Source organism: Schistocerca serialis, chromosome 3, assembly GCF_023864345.2.
Source record: "Schistocerca serialis cubense isolate TAMUIC-IGC-003099 chromosome 3, iqSchSeri2.2, whole genome shotgun sequence".
Taxonomy (NCBI): Eukaryota; Metazoa; Arthropoda; class Insecta; order Orthoptera; family Acrididae; genus Schistocerca; species Schistocerca serialis.
In genome coordinates, this window is record NC_064640.1 from 121,159,550 (window position 1) to 121,181,346 (window position 21,797).

Sequence of the window (21,797 nt, forward strand, 5' to 3'; positions counted from 1 at the left end):
CCTGAGTTCATGGAGGGCAGATGTTTTGTTTAACAAAAATCTCTTTTTGACTCTGTTAATTACTCAGTTGAGTTATCATCACTAAAAGTTCTCCATTCTGAAGTTAACGAAATGTGGTGTGTGTGCGTGCGTGCGTGTGTGTGTGTGTGTGTGTGTGTGTGTGTGTGTGTGTGTGTGTGTGTGTGTAAGTGTGAAATGGAAAACACTTTGTGACATATAAAATAAAGTGGTGGCTTTAATTACAGAGTAAGTTATACACTGATGAATGTAAATGTTAATTCATCTTCATTTCGTCTAAGAAACAAACCATTTCAAATATTGGTTAGAAATGAATGAATTACGTGTATTCAATTAGTAATCAATTTGATTTGTTCTTTTATACAATAACACAACTAGAAAGTAAGATTCTTCATAGAATAATCTGCTGCAAGTAGTTTCTGCAGAGTTACCATTTCATCTTCTAACCTAAAAGAAAAAAAAAACAAATAATGTGTGAGACAAACTTGTAGCTATTTCATTTTGGTAAATTTTACATTGAAATTTGAACTATTACAATAAAGTGGAGTATTTATTTCACTACACAGTCAATGTAATACTGGTATTCTTTCCCTGTTGAAGGTGCAATTAAATTGATGTAATCAATTAAAATGAGCTATTAAGTGGACTGCATTGAATTTTCTTGTTATTTGAAGAATAAAAAGCATTGTCTGTTTCACTCATAGTTTTGTGAAGAGACATAAAAATACATGAGGACAGTTTGTGCACATTCAATAACACTTCTTTCAGCACACTGAAATGTTGCAAGATGGAATAGCTTTACTTCATTTTTGACACTATTGTTAATATAAACACTAGTTTTTTTTTACTTAAATTATCTGAGTATAATATGTGTATAAATATTGAGAAATTGTTATAAGTGTATTAGTAAAAACTTCTATTTTTACTATGCAGCTCAATAAACTCAACTACATCACCACCCTATCCAATAATATTTCTTGCACAACACAAAATTTAGATTTTGTCAATTATTACAAGCATTAATTATATATAAAATTGTCTTTGGTCATATATCAGCTCAAGCATCTTTGTATACCAAAATACATTATTAATCTCTTTGTATTTTTGATGCATTTTAACAGTTCTTGTTGAGAAGGATATGTTGACTGCTTGTTTGGTGTTAAGACAGACATTTTTATAGCAAGGTTTCTTGTAATGCAATATTTTGTGTGGTATGATGTGCTGTTTAAAACAAAGCATTAAATGATGGAGAAAATCAAGAGAAACAGCTTCACAACAAATCATTTTAATGTTCATGCCTAACCAAATTTACAATCATGGATCTCTCCTCTCAAATAGTAAACCAAGTTTTCCGTTTACAATGCCAATGAAAGACATGAAGAAAACTACAAAGAGGAGTAAATATTTTTACACTGTATGTGAGTTATTGTGGCGCACAGAAATAAAGACCACTATTTTGTAAGTTCCCAAGATATAGAGAATTATTTATACAGATCACATCAGTGTTCACCATTAACATTTGCTGAACAATTTGAAATACTTTTATCCAATTGCAAAAGAGTAGGTTGGAAGCTTTATTTTTGTAATATTTATATGTACTTTCTGAAAAAACGTTTCCTTTAAAGAAATATTCAAAATTTGAGTCAGGAAAGCCATATGTACTTAAAACTCTGACACCAATAACAACAGTTTTTATAGGGTTGGCGTAGCCATTTCTCACAGCCTGGTTCTCATTTAAGTAAAGATCCTTTCTAAATTTTATAATTAATGAAAAAGTTACTTCTCAGAAGTGTTATTAGACTATAATTCAAAATTTGGAGTGCAAAACTTTTGAAAATCCAATATTAACATCTTGACGCCCTAGTGTTGTTGTATATAAAAAGTATAACATTATTAAGAAAACCAGGAAATTAATTTCTATCTATGACAAGTCCAAAATCATTTGTATGATGACACAGATGCTAAATAAATAAATAAAAACAAAAAGTCTTCAATACCAAAGGTGGATATCTAGAAATTCTTGGTGGGCTTTATTAGAAACTAGGAAGAAATGTCCACACTTAAAAATTGGTTCCAGAAAGTACAACCTACTATTAATACCACCGTAAGAATATGCATTTAATATCTACATGAAATAACTTTGCTGTCAGATTTGTATTAACATTGAGTATTGTTATTTTGTTTTATATTGTTATTGACTATCTAATTACTCTGCATTTTAATATTAAAAACCAGCTTAACTCAGTCTTCAAATAAGCATAGTGGACAGTGACACTACCAGTCCACATTGAATTCATGACCTACTTTGTGATGATACTGTATTCTTATTGACAAACTGGTCATCATAAAATTGTGTTCAGGTGCAATAAATGTGTATTAACTAAAATATAACTTCAGCAATGCTGACTTTATTTAAAAGTACTCTAAGCACCTATCAGCTCATCCTCTGCATATGGTTTTACCCATTAACCAACAGGTAAGATTTTGTTAGGAGACAGCATTTATATCTTGAGCACACTTGTGATTTCACATTAATTTTTCATTACTTGTTATATCATTTGTCAATAATGTATTATAAATTTTGCTGCTGGATTCAGTTCCTTCCACTTCTATCTTCAGTTAACACAAGTAGGGCCTGTTTAAAGCCTAAGTGACACAAACCATCACTTAGCCACCAGAAGCAGCACTATTCTAAGATACCTGTACAGGACATATCACACTTGGTAGTGTCCAGTTCGGGTGCCAAGCTGAGAGTTGCATCAGGGCCACCCAAGTGCAAGATTTGTGTACAGAGTGTATCACAATTAGTAGCCAAAACTGACATGGATGAAAGTGTGAAAGGGAAGGGTAGTGAGTGAGGAGGGAGCCACCAAATGATAAGTCACCTGTATGGAAATATGTTCTTGAACTGGTCCTGAACGTAAGAGAATAAAGTTATTTGGGCCATCATTCTGCAAACTGTGTAAACTTGGGTATCATATTTTACCTGTTCCTGAATCATGCTTATTTGAGATGGAGATTGTGAATCAGCTCATTTGTTTGGAAAGTGCAGAAAGTCTTCTATAAACATTCCTTAGACTGGCTGGAGTAATGGATCAACAGTAGTTAATAGCAGGGCACATATAGAGCAAAATAATATCTGGAATGCTCATGTGTGACTCAGCATGACATAACAATATTTATTGCTGAATTATGTTGAATGACTTACACTGAATTATATTTTGGTTAATACACATTTATTGCACCTGAACACAATACATCTCATTACAATACCTTATAAAGACTGAAAAAATGTGAAGATTTCATAATTTTTTTTTTAGCAATATGACAATCCCTGTACAAAGTGTTCTGTCAAATGTATAAATATACAAGGCTCACTCAACTTTGCAAGGCAATGACTCATGGATGTGACTGATGCTTCACCTCTCACATGATCACACTACATGCAGCATGCTCTATGTCTGAAACTTTCTGTTAAGAGGTTATTTGCATGACTAAATGCCGTATGCCTTTGTTATAATTTCTTGTGTTATTTACATTGATCATTTTTTAAGTGTAAATGTTTCTGAAAAGTATAGCTGCCAAATAAGTACTGACACTGTTGTACAAATCAGCGGAGAAATGAAGGGTGTTTAGATGTTTCTAACAAATCATAATAAAGGTGAGCTTCTCATATCACTACAGGAAACTGAAAAATCTAAAGGTTTTACAGATGTACTACATGTAACAGAACAACGTTTTGAAGTCACAGAAATTATATAGAGACACCAAGAATGGCACAAGTTAATGTAATTCATTCTTATTATATAAACAAAATGTGTAATAAAGTCCTAGGCTGTACATCTAAATGAGAACTGCACTGATCAGTTCTGAGTGCTCTGCTTCAGTAAAAGATCTGAAAATATATAAAATGACAGTTTTGACAGCATATAGAAAATATTTCCAACTTCATGAAGCAGTTAGAGAAGGGTACTAATGTGGATTACCACAAATGTGTGAGAAATAACTGTGTGTAGACGTTCTAAAATTGATTTCATGTTGGATAGTTCTGACTGAAGACACTTAGCATTGTTGATGTACAACTCTGGTTTAATCCCTACAGTAGCATTTTGGAAAAGAATAGAAGATCATATTGCAGCAGCAGTTCATCATTAATTTCCAAATCAAGTTATCTTTTGTGAAATAGAAGTGAACCATGTAATAAATGGTTTCTTTCACAGTGATTGTCAAATGGCAGCAATAAAGGATTTACATCGATCAGCTTTAGTTAAGAAGTGAATCATATTGCTAACTGACAAGGGGACATTTCCAGGTGTAAATAAATGATATTTACAAAACTCAGTGGGTATGTAGAGGGGTCAAAATAATGTGATCACTTTTAATGCCAAATTGTCTTTTGGAGTGTGTTGACACTCTAAAAGACAATTTGGCATATTAGGTTTAGAGGGAATATTTTCAAAACCATGATATATAAAAAACGTGTTTCTTGTAAAGTTGAAATGTAATTAATGTCCTTGAAAACAGTAGCCTCAACTTTTGTAATAATTTGAATTTTTGGAAAATACCCCTTCACCATTAATTAATTTTGAAAAATGAAACTGTTTGTTACAATATAAATTAAAGAAGCTTTTACATCACATACATCCATGCATAATACGGATGGTTTCTGAAATATCATTTTCAGAAAATAAGCTGTACACAATGTGCTGTCATAGTAGTTTCAACATACCCAGTAACATATATAAACCTTCATTACTATCATAATTACATATTTTACTTTTGTTTTGTGTTTTAAATTATTATTTTATGTTTTACATTCACATGTCTTTTTTTTATTGTTTCACACATGTGTTTGTTAATTGAAAATAATAAGTAAATCAATATTATGGCACAAAAATCACTAAAATAATGATAATCTGTAAAGAACTGATTAAAATATAATATTTTTTTACACCATGCCCATAAAATAAACAATTTTTTTTCAGGTAATACACATGATGGACAATACCATACAATATGAAACAAAATTCAGCAGCATTCTCAAATTGTGATGTATGATCCTCTCAATATCCTGTTACATATCAGACATATTTCAGCAGTACTAGATCTGAAACCTTCTCAAGAAGTTCTTCCAACATTAAATGTCATGTATTACCAATGGACGTAACTGTCCCATTGAGTGTTTTGGGATCACTAGATGAACAAAATCTTTGTCCTCAGGTACGATGCTCTAAATGCTTTATCCACACTGACCAGCCTCCATTTCTGATATTTTAAAAAGAAAATTAAGAATTTGAGAATCTCTTTTTGCAGCCACAAATGTTCTTGTGACAGTATAAAAATCTGGTAAACTAATGCCCAATCAGCTCAAAATATATTTGAAATTAGTTGTCCATCCCAGTATGGGAGAAAAGTCTGTATTATTGTTAGATTCTTGGGGTGGTTATTATGAAAGAATCATTTTGAACATCATACCTGAGGACAAAGGAATTGCTCATCTGGTGATCCCAAAAGTCTTGGTGCTATAGGTGGATTGGTCATATATGGCATTCAGTGTTGGAAGAACTTTTTGTGAAGATCTTCAGATCTATTTCTGCTGAATGATTATGATGTCAATCTCTGCTTGAGAAACAATATAATCAGTCTGCAGGCATTAGTACATAATCAATTATCTTTGCCAAGGTTTTCCAATGTACTGAAATATGCCTGATACAAAACAGGCTATTTAGAGTATCACTCACCATCATTTGAGAGTTCTGTTGAATTATGTTTGATAATGCATTGTCCTTCATATGCATGGTGTAAAAAACATTATATTTTAGGCATTTGTTTACAGGGCATCATTATTGGATGGTTTTGTATTATAATAATGAGTTACTTACTATTTTCAATTGACAAAATACACATACATAAAAAAAGAAAAAAGAGGGAGAGAGAAAAGAAAACAGAAAAAGCACATGAATGCAAAACATGAAATAACAATTCAAAACATAAAACAAAAGAAAAATAAATAATTACGATAGTAATGAAGGTTTAGATATTTTAAGGGGCTTTGTTGAAAATACCCTTACAGCGCACTGTGTGCAGCTTATTTTCCTAAAATGGTATTTCAGAAACCAGCTTTATTACACATGGATCTATGTGGGAAAAAAGCTTCTTCAATTTATATTGTTGCAAAGGATTTCATTTCAAAATGGTAGTGGGCTTTTTCCAAAACATCAAATTATTACAAAAGTTGATTAAAGAGTTTTCAAGACCATTAATTACATTTCAACTTTCATATGAAACACATTTTTTATATATCATGCTTTCAAAGATATTCCCTCTAACATGGACGATTACAAAAAAGATATACAGCATTATTTAGACCCCTCTACATTCCTGCTAAGTTTGTTCTAACTTATTTATTTACATTTGGGAATGTTCCCTTGTAAGTAGAAGTTACCATGTGTTGTTGAATTTGTAACACAACTAATTAGCAGGAAATAGTTCATTTAGGGTTGTATCACTCTAAATAAATGTACTGTGGTGATTTAAGTTAGATACAATAAAAGGGTTACCGGTACTTAAAAAAACACAAAAAAATAAAGTTGTTATATTAACTTAAGTATGTTGTTAAATTAACCTAATTATGTCATGTATTGGAAAATTCGACTCATTCCACATCATTACGAAATATCGTATTCATGATCCATGGAACTAGTATTAATCTAATCTAATCTCTAATCTATTTGTAAAAAAGCATAACACATCATTTTTTCAGGGTATAATAGATGGGCACAGAAAAATACTTTTTGATCCATGTATCAGATGAATAACTTGTTACAGTAAAATTACTGATGAACACCATTTGAAAGTATGGAGAACTATACTCAAATTTATATTTTCCAAAAAAGTTACTTACCTGTTATATAAGCAAAAATATAATGGTGACTGCTGGATTAATTGCAGTCTATCTGGTTTTGATTGATGTAGGCTGCAAAGAAAATTCATTTTGTTTCATGAAATATGATTAAGCATCCATATTCTATGAGTAATTAATTATGTAGTCTACACAAACTAGCTATTTTATCTTAAATGGTTTTTTTTAAACTGGACTAATGCTAATTAATAAAATTAATAAAATAAATTTGTGTTAGTATTTGACTGAAGTTTAACTACAGTATAATAAATGCAGAGTATTCTGTGGGATCTTAATTTAGTTCCTCTTACTATTCCATAAAATTTCCTTCAAGTTCATTTTCTTAGTATAGTCATTCTACATATTTCTTCTGCTTTTCAGCTTTCCATTCTTTGCTTTGTACTTGTTTGCAAACTGAGGTCTAGATATTAATTCTGCTCCTTCCCTTATCTCCAGATCTATCTCTTTAATTCTGTCTCAGGTTGCACCTATCGCTCCCCTAGCCACATCTGCTTCTACAGTTTTGCATTTTTCCTCTAATCATTCTTGCTTAGATATTCTGCAGTCTCTGTCAGTCTCACATTGTACATATCTGTACAACATTTTACCTCGTTCATTTGCTACACTGTGTTATCCAATGGTTTCTACTGTGATCTGTCATTTTGTCTATTTGATCCTCTGTTGCCTTCACTATTTCATCTCCCAATATTACTCATTCATCTTCCATTTTATTCATTTCCTCTGTTTCGCTCAGTCATTACTCAGTCCTATTTCTCAAACTCTCAGCAACCTCTGTTTCTTTCAGTTTATTCAGGTTCCATCTCCTTAATTTCTTGCCAAGTCTTATCTTCTTGCCTTTTTGATCTTCTGCTACATTGACTATTTCATCTCTAAAAGCCATCCCATTTCCTTCTATTTTATTCCTTTTTCATTTTAGTTAATCTTTACCTTATATTCTCTTTTAAACTCTCAACATGTACATAATCTGGAACATAGTTATAAGAGACAAATGACATGAAAGGGAAACTGTAGTTGAGAAACGAATGGGATAGAGTTGTAGCCTATTGCTTATGTTTCTGTCAAAACAAAATATTTCATATTATGTAAAAAATATGAAAATGAGTGAATACAGAATTGCAGGAGAAACACTACATTGTTTGAAACTTGCATGCCAATGAAGGCATGTTTGTTTCATGTATTTTATGCACAAGCATGGAAGAGCGTATGAAAATTAATTGTTTATCATCATTTGGAGACTGCGGTCACATTGAAGGAAGAGTCTTGATATTCCTCAAGTATGAGGGTAACTGAATGGAGCTTTGTTTAAATCCTGTCTCTCATAAATTCATGTTAAAAGTATTAAACTCTACCTCAGTTTGTACTTTTAGAAAGGATGTTTGACTTTCAGCATATGTTACATATCAATATTATAAAAAAGTACCATTTTACTTTACGGTAAAATTATTAGTCATCTTTCACTACATTAATGTTATTGGATCACACAAACTTTCAAATGTGTTGACCCACTGACCATGTCAACATAGCACAATATAAAACAAATGTTTTAGTAGGAAATATTTCATACTATAGAATGTCATGTCTAATGTGTCTGTAAAATGACTAGTAGACTGAAATACTATAGATCATGCTAATATTCAGTTCCATAAATCATAAAATTAAATCCAGCTTATCCAAAAGGGTAAAGACAAAAATGTCATGAACCTTATTTTCATTATTTTATAAAAAAATTATTAGAAAGTACCATAATTCCGAAATAATGCATCAGTAACAATTTATGAAATGAAATTATTTTTGGTGATGATTTACTTTAAAACTGATTATTTATTTCAGACACTGTTAGAAACTTAATAGTTGTGACTGAAATAAATAATCAGTCATTATGGATTAACAGTTAATATTATGAAAACAATAGATCGCTGCTCACCATTTAGTAAAGATCTTGACTTGCAAATAGGAACAACAAAAAGTCTGTTAAACATGCAAGATTTAAGCCAAAAGTCCTCCTTATGAATTAGACAAAACACACACACACTCATGTGAGTTGTGTTTGCATGAATGTGTGTGTGTTTTCTGTCTACTCCAGAAGAAGGCCTTTCAGCTGAAAGCTTAGTTGTTTAGCAGTCCTGCTGTTGTGCCTCCCTGCAACTCAACATTTCTACTATACATAGAGTAGAACTCTATCCTTTTCATAATATTATCATTTACACATTGCCAGAAAAAAATAGTGGACCCTTTCAGAGGTTTCCATTTCACTCAAGACTTATTGTTGCAACAGTGCATATGGAATGCATGAAATTTACAGATAAATAGTACAAGCAGTTTTGTGGTACCAGGTATTGACTCATATTGCAACACCTATATTAAGACGTGGTGTAGCCTCCACAGGTGGCAATGCAGGCACTGTTTTCTGCATACAGTCGATCAAACAGATGGTGAATACTGTTCTGGAATATGTTATGCTCAACCTACTCACATAGTTCTGTAAGAGATGTTTATTGGCAAGTCACACAAGTCACTTCTCATCTCATAATATCCCACCTGTGCTTGATTGGAAACAAGTTTGGAGATCATGCTGGCCAGGGAAGTTTCTGCATATTTTGAAGAGCACATTGAGTTTCATGGGCAATGTGTGGGCTGGCATTATCCAACTGGAACATTGCATCACCTTCACGTTGCAAGGACCACAAAAGAATGGGTCTAACAACTTTCTGCATACACCAAGTGCTGGTCAACCAGACGTCCCTCCAGAAATATCGAAGGTGAATGAGAGTTGTAGGTTATTGCACCCAAGACTGTAAGGCTTGGAGTGGGGCCCGTGTGTCTTGGATGAATGCGCTCCATGAGACAGCACTCACTGGGTCTATGTCAAACATGCAAACGACCATCACCTGTGTTCAGGCAGAATCTGCTTTCATGTTGAAGACCACCTTCCAAGTGATCCTCAGTGGCACCTGCTGAGGCATGCATGTTGATGTTGTGGTGTGAGTGGAAGACAGGCTAGAGATGTGTGTGCCCACTGCTAATAACTGGTTTGTAACAGTTTGTGATGACACACATGAGCTCACAGGTCCTCTTATCTGTGCTGTGGTAGCTGTACAATCTGCCAATGCTGGCGTTACAGGATGATGATCCTGTCAATCATCTGTGCTGTGTCTGGAACCTCGTCCATGGGTGTGAGACTGTTTGTGTAACCACTGATACCATCACTGTTGCAGAACTGACGCAGCACATCCAACTTGTGTGGCAATTCTCCACAAGGACCGTCCCAATACTTGGAAGGCCACAATTTTACCCCTTTGAAACTCACTCATTTGGATGCAGAAAGTACAAGTGGGTCTCCATGGCATGGTTGCCTGTCTGCTTCACATGTTTGCACAACACTGAACATGCTGGCTTTGAACATTCCCTATTAAAGGGTAGACACAGATGGCACTCTGGTAGCTATGTCACTATGCTATCTGTTGGCAGACGATGCTGAAACCATTATCAGTACATCTACTATCCCCCCACATGAAACAAGGCATCATCAGACCAAAATCAAAGTCATCTTTCCAGGTGTACCATTTTTTTCCAGCAGTATGTATGTTAGTCATTATGTCAATAAATGGAAAATTATCGGAAATAGAGGAAGAAGAACAGCCATAATCACAAGTAAAATTAAGTGACAATGCATTTTTCTACATAAAATGATATCTTATACTAAACATCAGCACATAAGACTGAAAAACATTTAATTCTGTCCTCATTTTTTGTCTTGTAAGTACTTTCCAGTGTACTCTCATTGAAGGATATTTCTCAAAATTATAAGTGAAAAAATTTGTAAAAATGGAAATGATATATTGAGAAATAATGTTACATACTTGTGTTCAGGTACTCTGCAATCTTCATGAATGCTTCAAAGCTTGAAACTCCAAAGAAATTAGGAACTCCTTCTGAATCATGACTAGCCAATGGTTCAAGTTGGCTACGATCATAAGAAGCAACCCCAATTGTAAACACAATTTCTCCATTATCTTTCAGTGTGTTAGCAGCTGGGGTTGGGTCAGTTGTACTGATTCCATCTGTTATTAGAACTGGAGGCAGAAAAAGTAGATAGAATTATATCTGTCTCATATTTTTAAACAAATCAAAATGAAATATTGTAAACAATTCATACCACTAATCTATTCTCTAGGATATTACTTTTCTCTGAAATTTCTGATAAACTAATTTTAGGGAGCTTAATGGAATGCTAGAATTAATGAAATGTTTATTAGCTTCCTCCATAACATGTTAGTAAGTAATATCATATACTATTACACTAATCTATTTGATAAATTACTAATATGTGCTACTATACATTTAATAACAATTTTTGTGTGCAATATTGTTTTTAAATGATTAAAATCATTAATGCTTTTTGACACAGCTCAATTCTTCCTATGTTACATGTTACCTTTCTAATACTCACTGTACATTTTTCTTTTCTAGCTTTATTTTATTTTATTTGGTCCTGCTGATTACATATTGTACAAGTAGTGTACTAGTATATTGGACAAATAAAGTGAAGCAATACAGTATTATTTGAATATTTTAAACAGGGTGTTCATTTTGACTGAACACATTGAAATATCTCAAAAATTACAGATTGGATCAAAGAAAGTTATAATTACAATTCTCAGTGGAGGACATCCAATGATACCACACTCGACCCAACGTCCCATCCCATCCCATGCATGCGTGGCAGGAAGCAACTTTTAAATCTTCAATGGGAACCTCTATTTTATATTGCAGGTTATGATTCTAAGGCAGAATCTACATACATTTTGTATCAAGCATTTTCATCTTTTTGCCACAGATGGCACTAATCTGAGGGATATACATGGGCACACAGTCATAATTTATGACATACTACTCAATGGCCCCTGAATATCTCCAGTGGCATGTGGGCCCCGTCCTCCATGCTGTGAGGGTAGGATAGGCCAGTATTACATAGCTTCTAATTTGAAACCCTATTCACAACATTGTTTTCCTCCAACATATTGAAGAGGCAACTACACGCTTTGTTACAGGATCATTTAGTAATCGTGAAAGCATTACGGAGATGATAGATAAACTCCAGTGGACGACTCTGCAGGAGAGATGCTCAGTAGCTCGGTACGGGCTTTTGTTGAAGCTTCGAGAACATACCTTCACCGAGGAGTCAAGCAGTATATTGCTTCCTCCTATATATATCTTGCGAAGAGACCATGAGCATAAAATCAGAGAGATTAGAGCTCACACAGAGGAATACTGACAATCTTTCATCCCACAAACAATATGAGACTGGAATAGAAGGGAGAACCAATAGAGGTACTCAAAGTACCCTCCGCCACATGCCGTTAGGTGGCTTGCGGAGTATGGATGTAGATGTAGATGTACTCAACGTGCCTCTATGGCGATGTAGTAGCGAACTACGACATACCATAACAGGCAGTACACTGTCTTTGGAGCTCACATATCATGCAGGCAGAGAACAGACAATGCCTCTAAACATAACAATACTTGCACATTGTTTATTGCCCACACACCTACCTATCATATGGAGAACAGACTTGCAAGTGGATAATGAATGTTGCAACCACAGAAGAAAAGACTGAAATGATCCTGATTTATGGAGAATTTAGGAGAAATGTTGAGGCTCCTGCTGAATGTGTGCTGACCATTTTCTAGAGAAAGCTGACTCTGATTTATTCTCTTACAAGATTGTGAGTACATTTATATATGATGGCAGAGTAAAGACCAGCAAAAGGAAATGAAGTAACTGTGTTACAGGAGAAGCTAATGAAATAGCTTTACTAGTGGCAGTGCACCACAATCCAGACAAACACCAGGCTATTTCACTGTGATTCTGGTATGTCTGTACTTGGTATTGTCACAGTACAGAATTGTCATTAAGTATCATCCATACCATGTATCACTGCATCAAGAACTTCATTGCACTGATTTCCCTAACCGGGTAGTGTTTTGTGAATGAGGATGTTGACAAATGCAAATGACCCCCATGCGCTTTGCCAAGGTACTATTTTTGATGAGTCTACATTCACAAACCCTGGTAGTGTTAACCAGCATAACATGCATTACTGGAGCATAGAGGATCCTCACTGGTTATGGCAAGTTGACCATCAATGTTCTTGGTTGGTTAATGTATGGTGTGGCATCATGGGAAAAAAACTCATTGGTCAATATTTTACCAATGGCACACTGAATGGACACAAATATTGATCATTTTTTGAACAGAAACTACCGGTACTGCTGCAGGATGTTGCCCTTGATATTTGACAATGTATGTGGTTTCAGCATGATGGTTGGCCAGAGCCTTATGTAATTGAAGCACAGTAGGTATTAGATTGTGTTTGCACTGGTCAGTAGATCAGCAGAGGTTACCCTATTAATTGGCTCACTATGCAACTAGGTTTGATACCGCCAAATTTCTTTCTGTGGGAATATTTAACAGAGAAGGTGTACCACCAAGTGGCAACAGGCCATGCAGATGTAGTCAACCCATCAGAAACACCTGTGCTGACCATACCTTCATATATGCTTCTTTACTGTGTATGGTCATTTGAAAAGCAGATCACAAAGCATACTGAAGTAGGTGATACCACTTTTGACCTCTTACTCTAACTGGAAAAGTAGAGCAGCATTTGCCTCGAGCCAAGGCCATAATGGTGTGTTGAGTAGTCCCCTGTTTGATATGTTCAAGTAATGCAATGTTATGAATGGGGTTTCCAATTAAGAGCTATGAAGTACTGGCCTTCCTACCCTCACAGCATGGAGGTTGGATATTCAATGGCCACTGAAAAGCATATAGTAAATTATGATTGTGTACCCATTTGTATTCATTTAATTATAGTGCCATCTGTTGTGAAATGAAGAAAATACTTCAGACTAAATGTATGTAGATTTTGACATAGAATCGTAATCTGCAAATAAAACATGGGGCTTCCTATTGAAGATTTCAATGTTGCCCCCTGTCACCTATGCATTGGGTGGGGTGGGGGGTTGAGTGTGGTATCATTGGATTCCCCCTCCAAGACAATAAAATTGCAATTATAACTTTTTTTGATCTGATGTATAGTTTTTGAAATATTTCAATATCTTCATTTAAAAAGAACACCCTGAATATCACATATATACTGTTTTACTTATTTTATAAGAACAATTGGTTGTTTATAAAATTAAAATCTGCAGTTTAATCACATAAGTTTAAGGAAATGGTTAAAACTGTAAAGTAAATTACACATATATATCCTGATGACATATATAAATAAATAAATTTACATTTTATCATAATGATTCAAACTAAAACACCAAATTTTATCCTGAGAGTTCGTATTTTTATCCTAATGACATACAAAAGGATGCATTATAAGTCTAAGAAGCCATTCATTTTATAAAACGTTTATTGTTATATTTTTAGATTGAATCAATAATCTTTTTTTGTGTTTTGACACTATATGTTTACATTTTCAGTAACCTTGTTACCACACTAAACATCTGTCAGACATAGTTTTCTAGGTCTGTCATCTGAACTACAGAAAATTTAGATTTTAATAAGGATAACTAGGAAGACTAGTACTGAAGGGAATATCAAACATAGAATGCTAAGAAATTAACTGAAGTGGTTCAGTTGATTTCACTGGATAATACCTCTTTATTATGAAACTATCACAGAAAACATTTCCATGCAAAGAAAAATAAAAATAACTTAACTGACACTACTGGTATGCTTAAAATTTACTTTCTCTTACATTTAAAACTATACAAGAAAGTAAAAAGATGGGCAGCTTCTAGTATTTAACAAAATAGATATAGCAAGGTGAAAGAGGACTTGTTTTCAGACTTTGTTGTTATCAAGTAATATAAGAAACCTTTTGGAGATAAAGTGGGAAGAGACTAATGTGGTTAATCAAGATTTTGTATGTCATATCATGTGACTTAATAGCTATATTCATCACATAATTTAAAAGTGCAGTAACTGACGAGGTACAATTTAGGAGAATTATACCTCAAGCACCAAAATAAAATGTTTCTGTAAATCTCACATAAGACTAATATAAGAGGAAAATAAATGAAGAATGTTTGTGCATTAATATATTTTCTTTTACAATACCATAACTACTTACATACAAGTGTTGCACCATTAGCTGCATTTCTTTGTATTTCATCAATTGCCAGATTTAATGCCACTAGGATACTTGTACCACCCCCTTCATAAATGAGCTGACCAACAGAGTCAACAAATACACAGGTGTCTGTTTGGAGTAGTGGGATGTCTACTGCGGCAACATTACTGAATGTAATCAAGCCTGCTGTTCGATTTACTGATAGCCTGAAAAAAAGTCAATTATTTTCAATGACAAACAATGCTATACAGTACTGAAAGTTGAAGATACGTGCATTTTTCAATGTATGTTGTATGTCAGTCACATAAAGTTAAAGACAAACTTTGCCCACATCATCTAGACATTGGATGCACACATACGTTGCTTATGCATTAACATTGTGTACTGTTCATGACTATATGAACTGAGTGAAAATTATTTAATGCCTGTTGGCTTAAACACAGAAGTTAGCCAGTAGCAAATTTACCCTTGTGATGAAGGAAATGGACTGATACTAATGTAGATGATCATCACTGTCTGCTGGACCAGATTCATTTTCATCCTTTTGGCTGAGTTTTCATGTTCATTTGATTAGTTCATTCATCATGTTCTGCAGCTCTCAGGAGAAATGAGCACAATCAGAATTGAGAAATTAATGAAGGGAAAATAAACAAAAGCAATCAGATGCTGGAAACAGGCTCAATACAAAGTCACCTACAAAATGTTACAGAGTTATTAAATGGACAGAACAATATAACATTATCAAATGATCAAAATTGATATGTAGTAAAGATAACACTTGACTGGCAGTTGATAAAACAGGCGCTGTCTGCATTCATTAATGAATGACACTGCATATATCTTCCTTATTAGCCTCAATTTCAAGTGAATTAGCTTGCATGAGCAAATCAGGCCAAAAACTAATTTTTATATTAGAAGCACTTGTTATTTATACTAGCCCTTTACTTGTGGAGTCTCCTGCATACGCATATGGCACTTATACTGCACATCTCTCCTGCTTTCCCTCTCTCTGTCTGTCACCTCCACCTTCCTCTCACTTTTCCTCTCCTTCTTCCATCAGCTCTCTGTTTCCATCTCCTCCTACACATCTCTCCATCCATTTCCTCCTCTTCCCTCACTTCGTCCATTTCCTCCTCCCTCTCTGTCTATGTCCTCCCCCTTCTCTCACTGACCATCTCCTCATCCCCTGTCTCTGAGTCCATTTCCTCTTCTCCACTCTTTCTGTCCACATCATCTTCCCACCTCTCTCTCTGTCCATTACTTCCTCCTCCTCTCTGTTTGACCATCTCCCCACTTTCTCTGACCAACTCGTACTCCTCCCTCTCTCACTACCCATCTCCCCCCCCCCCCCCCTTTTCTCTCTCTGCTCATCCGTGCCAATGCAAATGTGCAGCCCCTAAGAGACATACCAATACTACCTGCACAACATGCATATCATTAAGGGCAGCTTATTTGTCAGGCACAGAAAACACTTCAATGCCCATATCTTTGCTGCTGTCAGAGCTAGGAGATTCTAACCCCACAGTGCTGATTCTCATCTAGCAAGCAGTATATGTACCAAATTTAGTTGAAACTGATGTAGTGGTTCAGGAGGAGGTCCCAGTCAACATATACACACAGAGTGTGTGTGTGTGTGTGTGTGTGTGTGTGTGTGTGTGTGTGTGTGGGCATGCTGAAAAGTAACGCCTCTGAATTTTTTATTTTGTTCTCAATATTCGTTGAGGTATTACATGTCATGCACATTACTCATTCAACTTTCCCACTTCGCTAATACAAGTTGCAACACACAGCCATGGAGTTCTCTGAAGTCTAGTGTGTAACATGACAGTATCTAATGAAGCTATGTCAGTGTGTGAGAAATGGTGTGCTGTATCCAAGTTTCTAACTGTGGAGAATGTGTCTCTAGTTAAAGTCCACAGAAGAATGAAATCTGTGTATGGTGATGATTGTATCAACATTAGCAATATGCAGCATTCGGTTGTTCTTGCTAGTAATGAAGAAAATGGTGGTGCTGACCTCAACATGTGAGACAGAACTTGGACTGGATGACTGGATGGCTGTTTACAAGACTCATCAGAATCAGGATGATGATCTCATCAGAGAGAATCATTGGATAACATGGACACAGCTCTCAGGTAAATGTGGTGTATGACAAGAGTGCATACAAGCCATTGTTGCAGAAGAGCAGCCAGAAAACTGTGCTCACTCGTGACATGAAACAGAGGAGATTCGGTATCTGTCAACAATTTATTTTGAGTTTTGAGTGTGGTGCTAATGTGTTTTTTAACAATTCTAACAGGTGATGAATGCTCAGTTCACCACATTTACCCCAAAAACAAGAGAGCATCAATGGATTTCTACCACAAAGCATCACAGACACTAGAAAATGGTCAAGACCATGCCATCAGCAGGCAAAGTCATGTCTGTACAGCCCTAACTTGGCCTCAGCCAATTTTCATCTGTTTCCAAAACTTAAAGAACACCTTCGAGGACTTCACTTTGATAGTGATGAAGCATTGCAAGCAGAGATGGGGTTGTGGCTCCATCAACAAAGTGAAACATTCAACAGTGATAGTATCAACAAACTGGTCTCTCATTGGAAAAAATATGTTTGTTGCTAGGGTGACTACCTTGAGAAATAAATACATATTCATGAAGAATAAAGAGAAACTCTCACCATGTGTAAGTGGGCATTATCTTGCTGAAATGTAAGCCCAGGATAGCTTGCCTTGAAGGGCAAGAAAATGAGACATAGACTATTGTTGACATACTGCTGCACTGTGAGGGCACTGTGGATGACAACCAAAGGAGCCTTGCTATGAAATGAAATAGCACCTCAGACCATCACACCTGGTTGTCAGGCTGTATGGCAGCAACCGTCAGGACGGTATCCCGCCACTGCCTGGGGCATCTCCAGACATATCAGTCTCATTGACAGTGGTGAGCCCCACCTCAAATTGAGCCCCGATGACCAGCTCGGGATTTTGGCACTCAAACATGCCAACTAGACAGAATTTGCTATGATATTCCTCAGGTGGACTTTCAACAACTATTTCAATCAATATCAAGCTGAATAACTGGTTGCATAAGAGCCAGAGGTGGACCAACATGTTACTGATTTGCTCGATTTTTGAAGCTCTTGCACAATACAACTCTACTGGTTAACATGAGAGCCAATGTCTTACTGCATCAGTAACCTACTTATCATGCATAACTGCTTCCTATGGAGTGCATCAGTCATTAGGTCAAACAAGAAGTAGAAAGTAGGAGACCCAGGCTGTAGGATGGATGAGGAAGAACAGTCCAATGAAGTTTTGTGAGCTCCTCATCAGTGTACAGGTTTGTGTGAAGCCCTATGTTGACTTGGGGAAGGAGAAGTTCATTTGAATTTTGGCGGGGGTGAACATGCTGAAGTCATTTCTTCAATTTCCTGAGGATAGCACTATACACTTCAGAGCTGATAGTTTCACCACGGGGGAGGACATCAAATGGAAAACCCTTTTGGAGTCCCAGAAGACCATCACCATGACTTTACTAGCTGAGAGTGCAGCTTTGAGCTTTTTCTTTGGAGGAGTGGTGGTGCAGTGCCACTCCAGGGGTTGCTGTTTTGTTTCCAGTTTGAAGTGACACACTCATGTTTCATTGGCTGTGACAATGTACAACAAAAACCTGCAACATTTAGCCTTGTATGGACAACCAGCTCTGCACAAATGGTCCTCCATTGCTCTATATGGTCGTCTGTTAGACGGTGAGGAACTCAACAGGCACACACCTTTGAGTCCCCCAACTGGTAGACAAGTCTGCCAGCACTACCAACAGAGGCATACAATTTTGTAGTGAGCTCTTTGATTGTGATGCATCAATCACCTTGAATTAGAGTGTCTGCATGTTCCCACATTGCAGGAGTCACAGCTGTGTGTGGATGGCCAGCATGTGGGAGATTGGATAGGTTTGTGTGATCTTGTTGCAATGATGACAGGTGCCTCACCCAATCACTCACCATGCTCTTGTTCACTGCCAGGTCTCTGTAGACATTCTGTAAGTGCCTAGTAATATATGTGATGCCCTGGTTTTCTGCAAAAATAAAACTGAATGACAGTTCTATGCTTGGAACTCATCTCCACTGCAGATGCCATTTTGAAGGATACCCATCATAACTTCATGCAACTATAGGTGCTGAACTACACACTCACACACACACACACACACACAGACACACACACACACACACACACACACACACACACACACCTATATATAGACACACACGGTGCCTCACCTAATATCTCACCTAATATTACCACTGGAAACACCTCGCAAACAACAAACACTGAATAACCAATTCTGTAGACAGAAAGTGAGAAGAGGGGCTGGTGTAATTGGTTAATACAAACCATTGAGAAATGTGTGGAAGTATGATTTTTAACACATACTTATGTTGTTTTTAAAAATGGAAACCTGTTATTATTTTTAGCACAACTGAAAATAGAAACAAATACTTTATCAATGTTGTTTGTTGCACTGTAAAATGTTAATAACATCCAGAGTAATTCGTAGCACGAATTTGGCACTTGAGTAACTCCTCAGCAGTTCAATCATGTGTATCAGAGAGAACCGAATTTATTCGGGCTACAAAAAGAACAGTGATGTGACGTAGGTACAGAAGAGACATGAACAGCATGTTACGTCCACATGCTAACATTTTTATTAGTCTCTATCTCTGAAGAATACTGTATGGTACTTTTTTGATAGAAGAAATTGTACATTAAGATGAGAATGTAGTTAAACTTACAAATTTGTTTCTTTTTTTCAATTACAGAATGTAAAGGAGTGTGTCTTGACATTTCAGGCCAATAAATGTTCAAATTGGTGCCCATCATTTGCTGCACACATTTGCAGTGTACCGTGTAATAAATGTCTTACATGACACAATACATCTGGTGTAATGATGCCACAGGCTGCCTCAATATGATGTTTCATATCCTCTGGGGCTGTAGGCACATCACAATACACGTTCTCCTTTAACATACCCCACAGAAAGAAGTCTAAAGGTGTAAGATCAGGACAACGGGCTGGACAATTTATGCATCCACCACGTCCTACAAAATGCCTGTCAAACATTCTGTCAAGGGTCAGCCTACTGTTCATTGCAGAATGTGCAGGAGCACCATCATGTTGATACCACATATGTCTATACATATTTTCTAGCAGTGTTGACATATCATTTTGTAGAAACTTGACATATTTTTCAGCTGTTTAGGTGTCTTCAATGAAGTGAGGACCAATGAGATGGTCACCAATTACTCCGCATCGTACATTTACATTCCATGGTCACTGTCACTCTATCTGCCGAAGCCAGCAAGGACTGTCCATGAACCAGCAATGCATGTTTTGTAAATTCACTGCACCACGATATGTGATACCTGCATCATCGGTAAACTGGTAGAACTGCAACGCATTCTCTGTTAATGCCCACTGAAAGAAATTCAGTTGATTATTAAAGTCATCTCCATGTAATTCCTGATGCAGCAGCACATGATATGGATATAATTTGTGATGATGAAGTATGCACATTACACTACTTTGACTCATTGCACTGCATCTACCAATTTCACATGAACTCGTGTGTGTTAACAGCAACAGCAGCTAACACACCAACTGCGCCTGCTTCTCCTGTGATGGGTTTGTTATGGATGCCTTCACATGTTACGACCATACCTGTTGCATACAACTGTTTGTAGATATTTTCAAATGTGCGGCACATTGGATGATCTATGTCTGGGAACCTTTCTGCATACAACCTGCAGGCTGCAGCTGCATTTTGCCTACACTCATCAAACATGAGTGTCATCTCTGCCTTTTCAGAGCCAGAATAAACCATTTTCACAGTGCTTATGACACTGTGCACACCATTGTACTTGCGACCTTCTCACATTCCTACTGTGGATACTTGTGTTCTTACTTGAGTACAGTGCACTATCACAGATGTCTGGTAGCACAGTATACTACAGTTATTCTCAGTACAAGGACTAGTTCAGCAAGTATTACATGCAGACACTGAGGCAGTCAAACTTGAAAAACATCGTAGTCTTCGTAAACATACCTCTACAGATCTTCTTTGTTACGACATGTGACTGAACATCTGAGGTTTTCAAGCATCAACTTTATGTTACAAATTGCACTGGATGTTCTTAACATTTTACACTGTAACAAATGGCATTGATTAAGTATTTGTTTTTATTTTGAGTTATGCTAAGAATAAGAACAGGTTTCCATTTCAAAAAACTGTAAGTATGTGTTGAAAATCTTATTTCCGTGCATTTCTCAATGGTTTGTATCAACCAATTCCACCAGTCCTTCTCCTCACTTTCGGTCTGTGGAATTGGTTATTCAGTGTGGTTTGGAGGGTGTTTCCAGCGGTAATGTTAGATGACTCACCATGTATATACATACACACAGGGTGATTCACAAAGATATGCAAATATTTGAATGTGTTATTCTACAAGTAAAGCTAAAGAAAAAAGTTCACATAAACTTAGGTCCACAAATGTAAACGTTGACTTTTGGGTTGCAGTTGCCAAAACGTTGAAATTTTACAGATGACAATGTAGCCTCAAACCCAGAAGAACTTTATTGACATAGGTCCACAAATGTTTAGTTACGGAGCTACGACTAATAAAAGATTTTGCTTGAAATTTAGCAACTTTGTT

The 21,797-nt window shown here is 35.9% G+C and overlaps 1 protein-coding gene across 1 annotated transcript in view; it reads right to left on the bottom strand.

Moving 5' to 3' along the window:
* Nucleotides 1–421: 421 nt before the first annotated feature.
* Nucleotides 422–21,797, bottom strand: part of LOC126470717 (P-selectin-like) — an 86,832-nt gene continuing 65,456 nt past the window's right edge. Inside the window, exons 9-12 of the mRNA XM_050098720.1 lie at nt 15,088–15,293; nt 10,801–11,013; nt 6,923–6,994; nt 422–465 (exon numbers count right to left, since the gene is read on the bottom strand). Of these exons, the coding sequence (XP_049954677.1) occupies nt 6,960–6,994; nt 10,801–11,013; nt 15,088–15,293 (454 nt within the window). The 3' untranslated portion in view covers nt 422–465; nt 6,923–6,959. The remainder of the gene's footprint in view (nt 466–6,922; nt 6,995–10,800; nt 11,014–15,087; nt 15,294–21,797) is intronic.